This window comes from Asterias rubens, chromosome 2, assembly GCF_902459465.1.
Source record: "Asterias rubens chromosome 2, eAstRub1.3, whole genome shotgun sequence".
NCBI lineage: Eukaryota > Metazoa > Echinodermata > Asteroidea > Forcipulatida > Asteriidae > Asterias > Asterias rubens.
The window spans coordinates 18,500,898-18,517,579 of record NC_047063.1 but is presented as its reverse complement, the minus strand read 5'-3'; the positions used below and the strand labels follow the sequence as shown (position 1 = coordinate 18,517,579).

The following is a 16,682-nucleotide window of genomic DNA, read 5'->3' as shown; positions in this document are numbered from 1 at the left end:
TTGCGTCGTGATCGTTATCATTTTCGTTATCGCTCGGCCTTAAGCTACCAGCATCCCATTTCTGTCTTTAGCACATTGCTCCATGAAATTTATCAATGCCAGACAAACCTGGGCAATTCCATCAATATTTAATAGTTGGAAATTTGCATTGGGATAGCTACCGGTCAATCTCGGTGGTCTGGTTGGTAAGACACTGCTCTAGAATTGCAAAGGTTCGGCCTATGGGTTTGAATCACACCTGAGTAAAATGACTTTCACTGAGCTCAGGAAAGTACTGAGAACACATTGTGTTAACACACATCGGTGTATTGGGGCAACTGGGTAAAACCAAAATTAATTACCATTAATATTGCCATATAAACCTTGCATTTGTTAAAATTTAGTATATTATTATAGTTATTATTTTTATGCCAGTCCGTGCTCAAAACAAATGAAAATAGCATGCTTTCAATTCAATAAGTTATGCTGAACTTCAGCAGTGGGCTGTTAGTTGGTTGACATGAATTTAATTTGTAAAGCTTAAAATTACATTGTATCCCTACTTCCTTGCTAAACGGTCTGTCCAAAAAATAAAACATGTTATTGTCATCTCAAAGTTTATTAACTTTACTTCAGGATGTGCCCTTAAAGGCTCTGTTCACGTTTGGTCATTGTCAAAGACCAGCGTTCTCACTTGGTGTTTCCCATCATAAACATATAACAACAAGCTTGTGAAAATTTTGGGCTCAATCGGTCATCGAAGTTGCAAGAAAATTATGACAGAAAAAACATCCTTGTTGTACAAATTTGTGTGCTTTCAGATAGGAATAAAAGACTTCTAGCTAGAAGTCTTTTATTATTTTAGTGAGAAATTACCTCTTTCTCAAAAAGTACATTATTTCAGAGGGAGTCGTTTCCCACAATGTTTTATACTATCAACAGCTCTCCAATGCTAGTTACCAAGTCAGTTTTTAAGTTAATATTTTTTTTGAGTAATTACCAAACGTGTACCTTCCCTTTAAGTATGATAATTTATCAATCTGTTTCATCCATAAAAGGACCCAACATACATGTAGGCCCTATTCAATTTGTTGTTTTGATTATGCTCTGGTTGTGGTTGCCAAGGATTCCCAGGAAAGTTTAGCTTAGTCACTGTAGTAGTCAAGCATTCCATGAGAGGACACAAGAATGGAAGTTTCAGCTTTAGATGTGGGATGAAAACCCCAGAGAATTATTCTGGGGCAACCCTCAGAGATAGATACATTGTGTAGGGCTTGAAAACCCCATCCACAAAGTGCCTCCAGCAGGATTCGAAGCGGAGTCCTAGAGGTGGAAGGTGAGGAATGATACCACTTCACCAACCTGACTGCCTTTGACTTCAGACTGTGCCCTCAACTATGATAACTTATCCTTCTGTTGACATCGTTTCATTTATTATTGACCTCGAGGACAATAATTCCTTGTATATTGACTGATGGTACTTTTGTTCTTTGTTTCTTCTCAAGGCAATGTGCGATGGAGGCCCTTCACGACATGGCGAGGTGGTTCGAGACAGAGGGTGAAGTTGCGGTGAGTACTCTGACCATACTTTACAATTTATTTCACCTTCCCTTCATCGGAAAGGTCAAAACAAATGCTGAAATTCAAGTGAAATCCTTAGAACAAATACGGATTAACCAAGTTGGTGTTATCTAGTGAGGTTTGTGGTTAACCGGTTACACAATGTTATGAAATATCTTCAAAAACCTGAACGGTATTGATCAAGGATTGCTTTTGCCCTGTGGAAGTTTTAGTGGCCCTGATTTTAAACCTTGAAGAAATATTAGCATTTAAACAAGTACATAGTACATGTACAATGTAGGTTGCACAGTTTTTAGTAGCCCGCATTATGTAAGTTGAGTAGTGGTGTTCACTAGCCCACGGCAGTTTGTTATTAGACAATGTCTGCCAGACTAATGTTAAGGGTGAGCCGTGGAGCTTCAAATGAGTCGTAAGCTATACAGTCCAGGAATTTCATTTTGGAAAGCGCAAGGCCATTTTCATTTAGCAAAGGCCCTTCTATTGTAAATCTTAAAGTCAATAGGAACTTTTTAGTTAGATGGGCACCAAGGCCATGACCAGGGACAACGGAGGCCTTGCCTTACCTTGCCTTGCCTCCGTATTATTCCAGGCCTGATCCTACAGGTTGAGTATATAGACCGTTTTGAATATGACGTCACTGTTCAAGTATCTGACCTACAAGATGGTGTCTGTGCGCGTGGGCGTGCGTGTGTGCGTGCATGTGCCGTATAAATCAAACCGGGAATGCTGCATGCTGCGTGCTTCTTTGATGTAAACCGTTTGGAAGCGCATACGGTTTGCCCTACAAAATGGCGACTTTCATAGCAAAGTAGGGGTTATTCAATACGGTCTATTGGATTGCAATCTGTTGAGGTTTAACTGAGGTCCGAGTGTCATTATTTTGCAGGTTTTTGATGCCACAAATACAACAAGAGAGAGAAGAAGAATCATCACTGAGTTCTGTACACAGAGATGCTACAAGGTGAGTTGGAGCCGTAGTCAAATCAAACACAGACTGAAGCCCGGTTTATATGTACCAATGTAAATATGAATTTCGATGTCACAAATTTGGAAAGAATAATTCACATCTCAATTTTCTTGTGCTCAACTCCGGCGAAACATGCGCGTCACATTCGCATTCGAAGGACGTATGAACTGGGCTTTAGCCCCTAGCCAAATTAGTGGCTGCAGCTGTTTCTATGGCTGTGACTTGATGGTCATCATGTGAAGAAGCCTTTAAGCAAAGGATGCACATAGCAACAGCTGTAGTCGCAGTCGCTGTGGCCTTGATGGTCATGTGAAGAAGCCTTGTAGCTTAGGATGCCCATAGCAACAGCTGTAGTCACATCGGCTGTGACTTGATCTCATGTGAAGAGACTTAGTAGCTTAGGATGCCCATAGCAACAGCTGCAGCCACATTTCAGATGGCCTAAAATGTAAAAAGACAAGCCACTAACCAAACGAGAATTAGTGTCAAATTTGTTTGTACCAGCCTTGCTACCATGGGCAGTGTGCTGTTTCGCTAATTCTTGTCACTAACCTGTGCTAGGGATCTGCTGAAAAGAAAAAACCCGCTGACTGCCTCAAAACAATGACTGCTCTGCGCGCACGCTTGTTAAACACTTTTTGAGTGCTTGTAATATGTTGCTTATAAGGCACTATAAGTATGTGCATGTTAAAATCCACAAATTTTGATGGGATGCCAAAAACAATGAATCATGTTCTTACACAGTCTACCTAAACTGCAAACAGTTGGGCCTAAATATTTCCCAAGATTAAAGAAAAATTAGAGGGGACAAGTAGCACAATGACCTGAGCTACCCTACTCTACTCTACATGTACTTGAGGGCACGTGGAGTGGATCGGATCAGCCATAGCCCTAATTCACATGCGGCATGTACTGGCATATTTCAAATAACCAATGCCAGGTGTTATGGCCTACCGTAGTACCTCGGTCGACTAAAGAGAGAGAGAGATAGTTATAGACGATCGGCGCATGCAGTGTGCTAGCTAGGGGGAAAATGGCCTTGTGACATCACCTACCCATGGGACTGAGGTTGGATCTGTGTATTCATACACTGTACATTTGTTCAGATTGCATAAACCCATGAATGAATGTTTGTAATGAAACTTTTCTTGAATGATTATTGACAGGTTTTCTTTGTTGAGTCCATTTGTGACGATCCTGACGTGATACGGACAAACATTGAGGTAAGACGTTAAAAATTTATTCTCTTTGTTCTACCTTAAACTATTTGAAATATCCAGTCACCCTCCCTTAAAATAGAAAGCTGCATGCCCTTGAAGTGATCCCTGGCTGCTTCCCAGGTTATATAATAAACTTGTGTGTGATCTCTGGATAAGCAGCAGTAACAGGTTGAATGGCTTCTGAGTGGCTTCGCTCATCCCCAGCGCCTTGCTTTAACCAAAGGCGCTGGGATGGGCAAACGTATCATGCACTGTCACTGGTTTAATAATGCGCAGTCCCATCATGCATCACACTCACACTGCACCATATTTCTATGCACTGTACGCATGACGTACTTCCTGAACAAGAATCTGTGCAGGCGATTAGCCCATCCCAGCGGTTCTGGATAGACTGGCCGCTGGGGCCGAGCGAACTGAGTGGCATCCTGAACAAAGATATTGACAAAAATAGAGAGACCGCCAACACGGGGGCTAAAAATAGAACAGTTGGTAGAGTACCAGCACATTAATCTGGATGCTGCAGGTTCAGGTGGACAGAATATACACATTTTCAAAATGATCAACTAATTTACTGTATTAATTTACAAAAGAGTTATTTCAGGTAATTTTAAAGGCACTAGACACTATTGGTAAGCACTCAAAGTAATGCAACAAGGCTGTTTTTTTTCCATTATTCTCTTGCAAACTTGACGAACAATTGCGCCCAAACTTTCACAGTTTGTTTTTTTAAGCATACTTTGGGCATAGATGTAGAATAGAACAACTAGATCGGCCGCGCGTTACTACGCGGGTTCTGGCATGGGGGCCGCCATTGCCTATCTCCCGTGTACATTTTCTGTGCCTTGCCGTCAGCACGTGACATTTAGCGCGTCAAAGGCCTATCTCCCGTGTTCATTTTCGCGCGTCGCCTTTCGAACGTGAAATTTTTACCGCGTCCATGGCGAACAAAAACTTTTTCTACACAGGAAATGGCGCGTATGTACGCGTGGCTGATCTACTTATTTTAATTCTATATCTATGACTTTGGGATGCACCACGTAAGAATACTGGTCTTTGACAATTACCTTCAGCGGTATATTCCTTGAAGAAATGATAGGGTTGCAGCAGTTTCATGATGCTGCGTCTCTAACATGTCTAAGCTGCTAATGTAATCTTTCCTCACAGGATGTCAAGTTGGGAAGTCCAGACTACAAAGACAACGATAAGGAAGAGGCTAAGCAAGACTTTGAGAAGAGAATTGAACACTACAAAATCTTCTACGAACCGCTGGATGAGGAGCTAGATAGGTAAGTAAACAATAATAATATTGGTCTAGTTGTTAGGATCTGCTCTATAATTGATAAGGTCATAGGTTCAAATCCCGCCCCAGCAATATGACTATGATTTTGTCACAGAGCGTTTAAAAGAAAGCAGTGCTACATATCTAACACACTTTCAGTGTCAGGGTTAAAAACAAAATTAAAAAAATTGGGGCCTACCCATTTTGTGTTTTGTTTAATGAGAGAAGAAGTAAAACAAAAAAAGGTTTAAATAAAATGATAAAAAGAAGGAATAGATTTTATAAATAAATATATTTATTCATTTATATTGCACTGATTTCATTTGATCAAATGTGCACTCTAAATTTTTGACCTAAAGTAGCTTGTAGTTCTTACCAGTATTTTATTTTGAATTAATAATGTTTTTACAAAATTTGAAGTAATGAAATTGTGTTCTTATTCTTGTTCGCTGTAGGGATGTTTCCTTCATCAAGATCATCAATGTCGGGGCACGTTTCTTAGTCAACAAGGTCAGAGGTCAGTATGCCAATATTATTGTTATCTCAGGCCTCAAAAATAACCCACGGCACCCACAGCAATAAGCCTTTTTGAGATATGGCGGACACAATGCTGCAACATTATAAGGTTTGGGGAAATTTGTGTGTATACACCCAAACCAAACAGTACACTCCTATCACGTCCGCCATTACATCAAAAAAGCTTACTACCGTGGTACCCTGTGCTTTTGCTGTGATGCCTTTTGCAAAGTTCCACTTCAAATTGACACTTTCCTCAAAGTAGTGGCCCTTACTAGAGGAAATTGCTGTGCCCCTTCAAGTAGCGCCCCTTACTTGAGGAAATTGCTGTGCCCCTTCAAGTAGTGCCCCTTACTAGTGGAAATTGCTGTGCCCCTTCAAGTAGTGCCCCTTACTAGAGGAAATTGCTGTGCCCCTTCAAGTAGCGCCCCTTACTAGAGGAAATTGCTGTGCCCCTTCAAGTAGTGCCCCTTACTAGAGGAAATTGCTGTGCCCCTTCAAGTAGTGCCCCTTACTAGAGGAAATTGCTGTGCCCCTTCAAGTAGCGCCCCTTACTAGAGGAAATTGCTGTGCCCCTTCAAGGGCGCAGTTCAAGACCTGTTATCATATGTTTATCATATTATTGGTTTTGCCTACTCCTGGATATAAAGGCCCCTTTGATGTGGAAAGGAAAACCCATTGATGAACCCTACTCATTGAGTTGATGCATGTTTCCTTGCATAAATTCACTTGATGTGGAAAGGAAAACCCATTGATGAACCCTACTCATTGAGTTGATGCATGTTTCCTTGCATAAATTCACTTGATGTGGAAAGGAAAACCCATTGATGAACCCTACTCATTGAGTTGATGCATGTTTCCTTGCATAAATTCACTTGATGTGGAAAGGAAAAACCCATTGATGAACCCTACTCATTGAGTTGATGCATGTTTCCTTGCATAAATTCACCCGAGTAAAATCGAGACTGATTGGATTTATTTTACTCCACAAGAACTCTTTGCATCGAACGCCTCGCCTTCGGCTCTCATTACAATGTTTTGCAGCACTTTGTAAAAATGAACGATGATGACCTAATGTCCAATGAGGTGTATCGTGTTGCAGCGTTCTGATTAATGTAAAGTCGTGATGGTCATTGAGTCTCAAAGGCCAAGTTTCAATTTAACTTGGAGGAAACCTGCATGCACAATGAACCTTTAAAGGGTTTGGGTACTTTTTGTACGACACAAAACACAATGTCCACAGATTGACACTAAACTTACAGGGTTTGCGGTTTCAAGATAATGATGACAGAAAGTTTCCCTGTTAATATTACTTGCTGAGGTGCAGTAGTTTTTGAGAAAAATATGTCTTTTGTTTGGGATAAATGTGCACAAAAACAATCATAAATTGTTTTTCTTTTTTTTTCTCTCTCAACTTGACTGAGTCCAGACAGAAATATTTCTACACAGATTGGCCCTGGTACATGTACAATGAGAGCAATTTCAGATAATAAAAAAAAAATTCAAATTTTTGGATTTTGATTCTAATTACCTTTAATAGAGGCAGTGTTTTTATAAAGTGTCTCTGCTGCCGGTTGGATATGATTGATGATGCATGTATAAATCATAAACTTGGAGAGCCTCCACTATGGCATAGCAAGGAAGTACCATAAGTTATGGTTGTGTCCTTGATTATTATTCTTCAGTGCTGGCTTATTTTCTTTGTGGGATCATTGCAAAAAACAGGGAAGGATTATTTTGTCCTAAAATAGAAGTGACCTGGAAGTTATCATTGTGACTTTTTTTTCTGTTATTTTTTTATTCCTTTTTCTTATTCCTATTCCTTATTTACTGTTTGTGATTGTTTAATTGCTGAATAATATTAAGAAAGTGTGTCTTTGTGATTAAGACGTAATGTCAACCTCTTCTGCCACAGTAACCAGGGTCAGAATTTATTTAAAACTTTTTGAGGTTTTAATAGCTCTACTATGTTCTGTTTAAATAATAGTAATAATAAAAAAAATCATTTATATTGCGGGGGTGGGGGGGGGGGGGCGCTTAAAAGCCTTTACGGATTTCCTGTTTATACAACATGTATCTTATGAATATTCATGTCATTAGTCTTCTTTAGGTCTACCTCAGAGTAGTGTTGTAACACCTCATGAATATTTATGTAACTGGATGTTGATTTGAGCTAATGTTCCCTCTTTTACAGGTCATCTTCAGAGCAGAGTTGTAAACTACCTCATGAATATTCATGTCACTGGATGTTGATTCTGTCCTAATGTGTTCCCTCTTCTACTACCTCATGAATATTCATGTCACTGGATGTTGATTCTGTCCTAATGTGTTCCCTCTTCTACTACCTCATGAATATTCATGTCACTGGATGTTGATTTGATCGTTATGTTCTCTCTTTTACAGGTCATCTTCAGAGCAGAGTTGTATACTACCTCATGAATATTCATGTCATGCCGAGGACCATTTACCTAACAAGGGTAAGTGTATAGTTAAATTTGGCCGGTTTCATCATTAAGCGTTGATTCAAGAAATGTTGTTAGCAGATTTGGTCTTGCAAAGTCAAAGTTCACATGAACATTTTGGCAAATGTGCCCAACTCAGAATTGAACCCATGTCCTTCTGTGTTCCAGAGCAGGTCCCAACTTTTGTAGTTCTTCCAACAAAGACAATGTTCCTTAGCAAATTTCTGCTAAGTGAAAATTATCAGGATATCAGCTGCAGATTTTAACTGCTTTTTCTACTAAAAAGGAGAATTCTGACAATAAGATAGGATCTCAACTCCTACATTCTGTCATTTTTTTCTGATTATTTTTTCCCTTTTGATTTATTTATTGTAAATATTCTTATCTGAAAATGTTCTTATCTGAAAATATTGTCTTAATTTGGCATCTGGCTGCGATGACTTCTTATCAATAAACCATTTCAATTCAATTCAATTCAATTTATTATTATTATTATTATTAAATTTTATCCCAGCACGGTGAGAGCCAGCTAAACCTTCAAGGAAGAATAGGTGGAGACTCAGATCTGTCAGAGAGGGGTTGGCATTACAGTAAGAGTCTGTCTAAGTTCATGTCGGAGCAACACCTATCAGACCTCAAGGTGTGGACGAGTAGATTAAAGCGGACTTACCAGACGGCATCCAATGTGAACGCTTCTATTGAGCAGTGGAAGGCGCTGGATGAGTTAGATGGGGTAGGTGCAATTAAGTTCATTCTGCTTATTTAAATGAGATTGGTTAAAGGCACTGGACACTATTGGTGATTACTCATAATAATTAGCATAAAAACTTAACTTGGTAACGAGCATATGAGAGGTGGCGATAGTATAAAACATTGTGAGAAACAGGTCCCTCTGAACTAGCATAGTTTTGGAGAAAGAAGTAGTTTCTATCTCAAATGTTTAAAGACTACAGTCCTGAAGCCTTTTACTGGCATCTGATAGCACGCAAATTTGTGCAACAAGGGTGTTTTGACTTTCATTATTCTCTAGCAACTTCGATGACCAATTGAGTCCAAAGATGAAAGCTTTCCTTTTTTATAACAACATATCAAGTTGAGACCCTAAGTATTACTCTTAGCAGCCGACAATTGGAACACGCTCATTGTGTCATTCATAAGAAAACAGAAAATATTGAGCCGTTTATGTTCAGTAACTTCCTCTTATTTTGTGATGACAAAGTTTCATGTCTGGTACCTGGTCTCATCTTGTTGTCGCTATTAGGGAGTGTGTGATGGAATGACATATGAGGAGATTCAGGAGAAGTACCCGGAGGAGTTTGCGTTGAGAGACCAAGATAAATACCACTACAGATACCCTATGGGAGAGGTAAGGCAGGGGGTTTATTTTGTGCAAAAACATTTTATCAGGTCAAAAAAAGCACTTACATTACGTTACGCACAAAGTTTGAAATTGCAGCACAAGTCTGAAATATCTCGCTTACAGTAGCCCGGATGTCCTCAAAAAACAAGTGGAGATGATGCAACATTTTTGCATAGAGCATTTTCTCTCTAAATGTTTTGGAATGTTAATCACTCTTAATGAATAAATGTGTTAACAAATTAATATTTGTTAAATTTCATTTTTTTTTTAGTCGTACCAAGACCTGGTGACAAGATTAGAACCAGTTATAATGGTAAGTGTGTACGATGGATTTATGAATGAAAAGAGCCAAGCCAATGTATTTGTACACACTCGTAAATGTGTACTGAGGAAAAGATAACTTGAACAGTTTAGATGATTGAGCCTATTGATATCATATTTCAGGCAGGCAGGCTGCATGGCTAGCAGGCAGGCTAGCTTGCTGGTCAGTATGTTGGCTGGCCGGCACTGCAAGCTGGCATGCCCAGCAGGCTGGCTGGCTGGCTGGCTGGCTGATTGTCTGGCTGATGAGATGGCTGGCAGGTCGGCATGCAGGCTGGCTGGATGCCTAGCATATTTTCTCTTGCCATACAAAACCATTTTGATTTTTCAATCAATTGTTATTGCAACTATTATACAAAATTAAATCGCTCTCTGGTATTCTGATGTTATGATTGCCAAAGTAATCAACCTTCTCTGCCGAATGATTTGTCACTTTTTAAACCCATTCAAACTGAGCTCCTTCCCATGTGTACATTTCAGTGGTTTGAAGTGTATTTTATCATTCATATTTACTGCATGTACATTGAATAAATTCATCAGCTTCTCTTTGGAATGCACTACCACATCACATAAAATATGCAAGAACTCAAACTGTATTTAAGTCGCTACTTGAAAGTTACTGCTTGTTAAATTTACTGTATGCTTGTCTTATTTATTTATTGTTTTAAAACGTATCAAGACTTTGTGTGATGCACCATTCAAGTGCTTTGCTGTTATTATTATTATTATTATATCAATAGATGTTAAATTTGTATAAAGAATATTCATTTAGCAGCGGGTACTGCAAACATAGGATTTGAACTGCCTCTAGCCACTGTCAATCTCTGTGGTCTAGTTGGTATGACACTGCTCTAGAATTGCAAGGGTCGTGGGTTCGAATCCCAGCCGAGTAATATGCCTGTGATTTTTTCACAGAACTCTCTGAGAGTACTGAGTGCCCAGTGCTTACACACTTTGGTGTATTGGTTAAACCAAAATTAGTATGATTATATTGTTTAACTGGCTTTTACCTTTTTTTCTAGATGCTTGCCGTAATTTAAGAATTTTAGTAGCCTAATGTTTTTATTGTAGTATGTATTCCTTAACTATTAGCCCTTTTTTGATTTTATTTTAAAGCAACCATACAGTATTGTCTGTAGTTGCGTGTAATTCCAGACCTGATATTATATTTTATCTTGTTTGATTTTTTCTAACACAGGAATTGGAGAGGCAAAAGAACATCTTAGTAGTTTGTCATCAAGGAGTGATGAGGTGTCTTCTAGCTTACTTCCTAGACAAGAGCTCAGGTAGGCAGGGCATGCAACCTTTCAGCTGATTTGCGCCCAATCTCATGACTCTGCTGAATACTGTTAGCATAGAATCAGGGAATTCAGCACTTAACATCAAGCGTATTTCACAGGTTTGGGGGAGTTTTGGCTTTTGCGTGTGTGTACTCCACGTTACTAAGCATTCTACACTTACACAGCTAGCACAGATATTTGGTGCTTGTCATGCAAGCGGAGAATGGTGATCGTAAGCACAGAATTCGGCAGTAAGCAGAGCAATAAAGTTAGGCTCAGAAAGTTCCTTCAATTATGATGAATTTAGAACGTACATTTTTTGAATAATCGACAAAGAACTGTTTGGTTTGTTGAATGGCTGTTGTTTTCAAAAACTTCATTTTTTCACTACTTTTTGTTCACAGAGGAGTTACCGTACCTGAGATGTCCTTTGCATACAGTAATCAAATTAACACCAGTGGCTTATGGTAAGGAATAATTCTCTAGTCGATCCATTTAATATTAAGTCATTTTAAAACTTTTCCCATGAGTAGCCTTAAAGGTAATGAACACTTTTGGTAATTACTCAAAAATAATTTTAAGCATGGAAACTAAATGGTAACAAGCAATGGAGAGCTTTTCAGAACCACCCTCATTAGAGATAGTCATTACATGGTGTTACCGCAAACCTTTCCATATCGTATTTCCACCATGCAAAGTTTCAAATCCTACTTAAACTTAAAATTGTTTCATTATTTTTTGTTATATTATTCATTCGGCTTTCTCATCCAGAATAAATCATTTTCTAATGTTGTGTGTAGGGTGTAAGGTAGAGACGATATCGCTGGACGTCGAGGCTGTAGATACCCATAGGGAAAAACCAGAGGTAGGCCAATAATTTATAAAACTAATGATGCATATTTTGTGTGCAATTTTGCAGTCACTATTTGTGCCGCGTCAGTGCACCAACCCCAGATCTTGATCGTGCATCAATGTTGTATCTCACTTGAGCAAATTTCTTGAACATGACGTCACCGTTCAAATATCTGCCCTGCAACATGGCGTCTGTGCGCGTGTGCGTGGGCAGGTGCGTGCATGAGCCGTATAAATCAAACCGGGAGTGCTGCGTGCTTCATTGATGTATGCGATTAGATGCGCATACGGTTTGACCTACAAGAGGGCGACTTTCATAGCAAAAAAAGGCTAATTAGGTTTTGGTTTTGTGTGTACATCTTGGTTATTCTAAGCCAGATGCGATATGTTTACACTGTCAAACTTGTGTTATACACTGTGCTATGAAATGCTATTTCAAGAGATACAACATTTTTGTACTGACACAAATGATTTGCTTTTTTAAACGGCCAATCTTAAGGCCAAATAAAAAAAATGTTTACTGTCCCTGCCGCTTCCTCTTCTTTTTTTTTTAGGCCGCCTCCTTGATGGATTTGTGGGCTGATCTCCTGCCACGGCGGCAAGGAATTGATGGTAGTGGCTTTTTTTACCCACTGTGAAAAAGCATACTTCCAAACGCTCAAAACATTTTTCCTGCAAAGCCCAGTTCATAATTCACATGAAAGAGAATGGGAAGTAAATGTGTAGGCTGTTGTCTTTAGAATTGCATCAACTCAAGGTGCTGTTTACAAACAAAACAATTCTAAAATGCAATCTGGGTTTTTCTCGTCTGGTTCATTCCAAACACTGATTAACTTTTTCTTGAATAAAACAAAATGCAACTTTGAAGTCCAGTCAAAAATTTTAACCAAAAAGAAGAACCACACAAGATATGCATCTTAACCTGTTTAATGTAGACGGCATTTTTTTCCCCCTCCATATGCCTAACCCCTAATCTACAGAAATCAAAGGCACAGGTAAAGATTTTTACAAAATTGAGCAAATTGTCACACTGGAACGGTGAATGATTTTGCACTGCATGTAGAAAGTATTCACCACATTCACAGAAATGTTTGCGCTCAATGATAAAGTTTGTCACAAGAAAAAAGCTTGACTAGAATTTGCTTGGGTAGGATCTTTGCACCTGCGACCTGTGAATTGACGTGCCGATGCTCTACCGTCTGAGCTATCAACTATTGACTGTTTTTCTATTTTGTCAATATCTTTGTTCGGGGTAGCCAGTTAGAAGCCATACAGCCTTATACTGCTGTATTGCCATGGACCATGTGCAATGTTTATTTTTACATATTTCATGGGAAAGTTCTAATGTACTGAGAAACATTGTTTCTGCCAGGCCGTTGTTGCCCGCCGGCATTAATGTGGATTCATAAGTCAGACTGAATTTTCTAAAGCTCTGGGATAAATCTTGTCATCTTTTTTTGTCTTTGTGTTTTTGGTTTTTTTCATGTACATGCACTATGTGACTATCAGTCACACCAAATATATTTATTGGTAACAGGTTTTTTGCAAACTAAATATTTTAGGATGATAAAAAAAAAAAACTTACTCCCTCCCTCAAAAGAAAAACAAAAATACAACAGCAATCTATGATTTTTACAAGCTAAAATCATTTCTTGGAAATGCTATGGTGGCGCAATGTGAATAATGTATGCCCTGGTAAAAGGGAAATATCGTAGAGATGTTAGACTGTTGTAATTTCTTCAAAAAAAGGATATACTTGCATGGTGCAATTGCTAAGTAAGCTTGGGCAGTTATTCCAGTTACCCGGTTCTACCTCGTTCCAAATCGAAAACCGGACCCATGGGTCCACTCCTCTGCAGAACTGGGTAGATTGGCTCAATTGAGTGTGTGTGTGTGGGCTCAGAACTAGAATTACTTGCATTTTGTAAGATAAGATAAGATAAGATAAGATAAGAACTTTATTACCCCACACTGGCGAAATTAAAACTTGCCTTGATTCAAACAGTACAGACAAAAACACTTTTTTTATTATATTGAATTTAATGGAACCGGACCAAGTCTTTTTTTTTTTAACAATATTTTATGGAACTGCCCCAGCTTACCGCTCAGTCACAACCCGGCAAAGATAAATATAGGTTAAAGAGCCAAAGGTCTAATGGTTGTACGTTATGTTTATTAGAAACCAAAGATTGAAAAGTAGTTTACTCTGCCAAAAAACACTTATGTACTTGCCTCAAAACAAGGTGCCATTTGCTTCCAAAAGTTACTGTACACAATGAAATCAAATAAGAAAACAGTTCATAATAGCGGACAGCTTAAAGACCTGCTTGAACGAAAATGTCAAGTCGTGAACTTTGCTGAATTCCACTCAAAATGTTTTCGATGAATAAGGAAATCGAGTCATCTGATTATAAATAGGTTTCAATTGTGTAAAAAAACAATCATTTTGTATGCCCTTATCCAGAGCTTTTCTGCGAGATTTGCGAAAACGCCGTTACGTAATCACTCTCAAAACGTCATAAGTAGATAAAGCCGCTTTGTTGCAGCGTGGATGTATAACAAAGCAAATTCCAACAAATGACGTCAGCGGCATTGTCCTTTGACGCCCGCTCTCAACGGCAGATGTGTTTTTAGTTTTTCAAAAAACCTTTAGGTAGGGGCCTGATTTTTTAATCGATAATTACAAAAAGTTCAGAAGTGTACACATATCAAAATTACATTAAAATGGTGAACAAGTGCATTATAAACAAGTAAAATTACCATTTCTGTTGAAAACATTCCGCTCAGGTAGGTGTTTAACAGTTAACTTAGGTAATGGCAGGCATTAACTCTTTCGCTACAAAATGTATTGTGCAGCTGTTTTGCTCAAAGCCTGGTAACTTTCTCATTATATATTATAATTACAAGATGCCTCAAACTATGACAGTTGTAGTGACAGAGTTAATAATCTGCAGTAGTAGGGGAGAAAAAATGTCTACCTAAAGTCTCAAGCAATCTTAACTCTTTTTTGTCTTTATTGCCCGTTTTAAACAAAACTGACTGCCTATGTTTTGGACTGGCTACTGACAAAAAATCAGGCTGCACGTGGAGGCTGAAAAATATTAACATGTAGTTGGGAGTAGAGGCCTAAAAATGCTTTAAGTTTAAATCTCAGCCACGTATTTGTACATTCACTTTGCCATTTGCGACTTCAGCTGTGTCCGAATCATACAGCTATGGCTACAGCATGGCTGTTGGCTGTCACAACAACAGTCAAGAATAGCCCTTTTTTTAGCGGTAGCAATCTAGCCATAGCCATAGCCATTACATCAGATACATGTTCAGTATAACCTTATCTCACACCCCTGAGATAAACTGTAAAGGCTTTGTATGGAATGTCCTGAAATCGCAAATGGCAAATATTGGTCAATACAGTGTTTTAGTCACCGTGTTGTGACAGCCAAAGGTGTTACAGCAGTGTTACAGCCGAAGATGTTATAGCAAAAAGATGTTACAGCCAAAAAGGTGCCACAGCCAAAGGTGTTACAGCCAAATAGCAAAACGTTGACAATGAATATAACATGTTCAGAACAAGAAGCATCATGACCTCTTCACTAGTCTTGGTTCAAGACTCTCCTGGATTTGTCACAACAGGGCGCGCAATCACCCCCAACGCGCTATCAACCATGAACCGCTATCACCCGAGAACCGCTATCACAGGAGAGTCTTGGCACATTCGTTAAATCTCCCCCCCAAAAAGGGGCGGGCTCTGCGGGAAACCTACGCATGCGCATTATGTTTCCCCCCGATTTTGGGGGGAGATTTAACGAATGTTCCAAGACTCTCCTGTGATAGCGGTTCGTGGTTGATAGCGCGTTGGGGGTGATAGCGCGCTTTCTTGTTACAAATCCAGGAGAGTCCTGAACCAAGACTACCTCTTCACTTGTTGATTGGACATTTTCTTATCTGTGAATTCTACGCCATGACATTCAAGCAGGGGAGGAGATCACAGTTCAAAACGGAAGGAGATTTCATGGTCCAAGACAAAGCACTTCAGCATACCACCGGGGTCTTGGCCTCCAGAGGCCACTTAATAATGTCCTTCATGGTTGGATTGTCCTCTTGGTGGGGCTTACATATCGTAGACACTCCTGGAGAGCTCCCATACCAGGCAGTGGAGTAAACGGTGTCAGACAATGAGGTTGATGTTGGTGGAAATGTGATGGTGAGGTTGGTCATGAATCTGGTGCTGATTCACGGTGAGGATGACTGTGGTGGAGGCAGTGGTGATTGCTCTGATAATGATGATTACGGTGATTATGAGGTGGGTCATGAATCTGGTGCTGATTCACGGTGAGGATGACTGTGGTGAAGGCAGTGGTGATTGCTCTGATAATGATGATTACGGTGATTATGAGGTGGGTCATGAATCTGGTGCTGATTCACGGTGAGGATGACTGTGGTGAAGGCAGTGGTGATTGCTCTGATAATGATGATTACGGTGATTATGAGGTTGGTCATGAATCTGGTGCTGATTCACGGTGAGGATGACTGTGGTGAAGGCAGTGGTGATTGCTCTGATAATGATGATTACGGTGATTATTTATGATGACAATGATGGTGCAGCAGAGTAGCCCTTGAGCTTTGTGGGGCCTGATTCTTCAAGGAGGCAACACCGTTGATTGCCTCCACGCCCCCTGGCCATTGCCTTGGTGCCTTTGAAATACTACAGTTGAAATATACAATGTCCTCATAGGGTGCCCTTCACTAAGTAGAAAATCCTTGGTGCCCGTGCCCTTTCAAAAATGAAGCTATCAGGTCTGCTTTGTTTTTGATGGTGCATGGCAAATTTCCATTGGTTAACGGTACTTCAAGAAGTAATGTAC

At 39.5% G+C, this 16,682-nt stretch overlaps 1 protein-coding gene across 5 annotated transcripts in view; it reads left to right on the top strand.

Annotated features, from left to right (window-relative positions):
* LOC117303914 (6-phosphofructo-2-kinase/fructose-2,6-bisphosphatase 1-like) overlaps window positions 1-16,682 on the top strand; it is a 47,081-nt gene that overhangs the window by 22,470 nt on the left and 7,929 nt on the right. For 4 of the 5 annotated variants that reach the window (XM_033788375.1, XM_033788408.1, XM_033788399.1 and 1 more), the window contains exons 4-15: window positions 1,485-1,548; window positions 2,447-2,521; window positions 3,694-3,750; window positions 4,912-5,033; window positions 5,482-5,543; window positions 7,946-8,019; window positions 8,519-8,737; window positions 9,266-9,370; window positions 9,636-9,677; window positions 10,884-10,971; window positions 11,370-11,432; window positions 11,766-11,830. In XM_033788375.1, the coding sequence (XP_033644266.1) occupies window positions 1,485-1,548; window positions 2,447-2,521; window positions 3,694-3,750; window positions 4,912-5,033; window positions 5,482-5,543; window positions 7,946-8,019; window positions 8,519-8,737; window positions 9,266-9,370; window positions 9,636-9,677; window positions 10,884-10,971; window positions 11,370-11,432; window positions 11,766-11,830 (1,036 nt within the window). Of the gene's footprint in view, window positions 1-1,484; window positions 1,549-2,446; window positions 2,522-3,693; window positions 3,751-4,911; window positions 5,034-5,481; window positions 5,544-7,945; window positions 8,020-8,518; window positions 8,738-9,265; window positions 9,371-9,635; window positions 9,678-10,883; window positions 10,972-11,369; window positions 11,433-11,765; window positions 11,831-12,797; window positions 12,813-16,682 lie in introns of all 5 variants that reach the window. The other variant, XM_033788383.1, reaches the window with a different exon arrangement.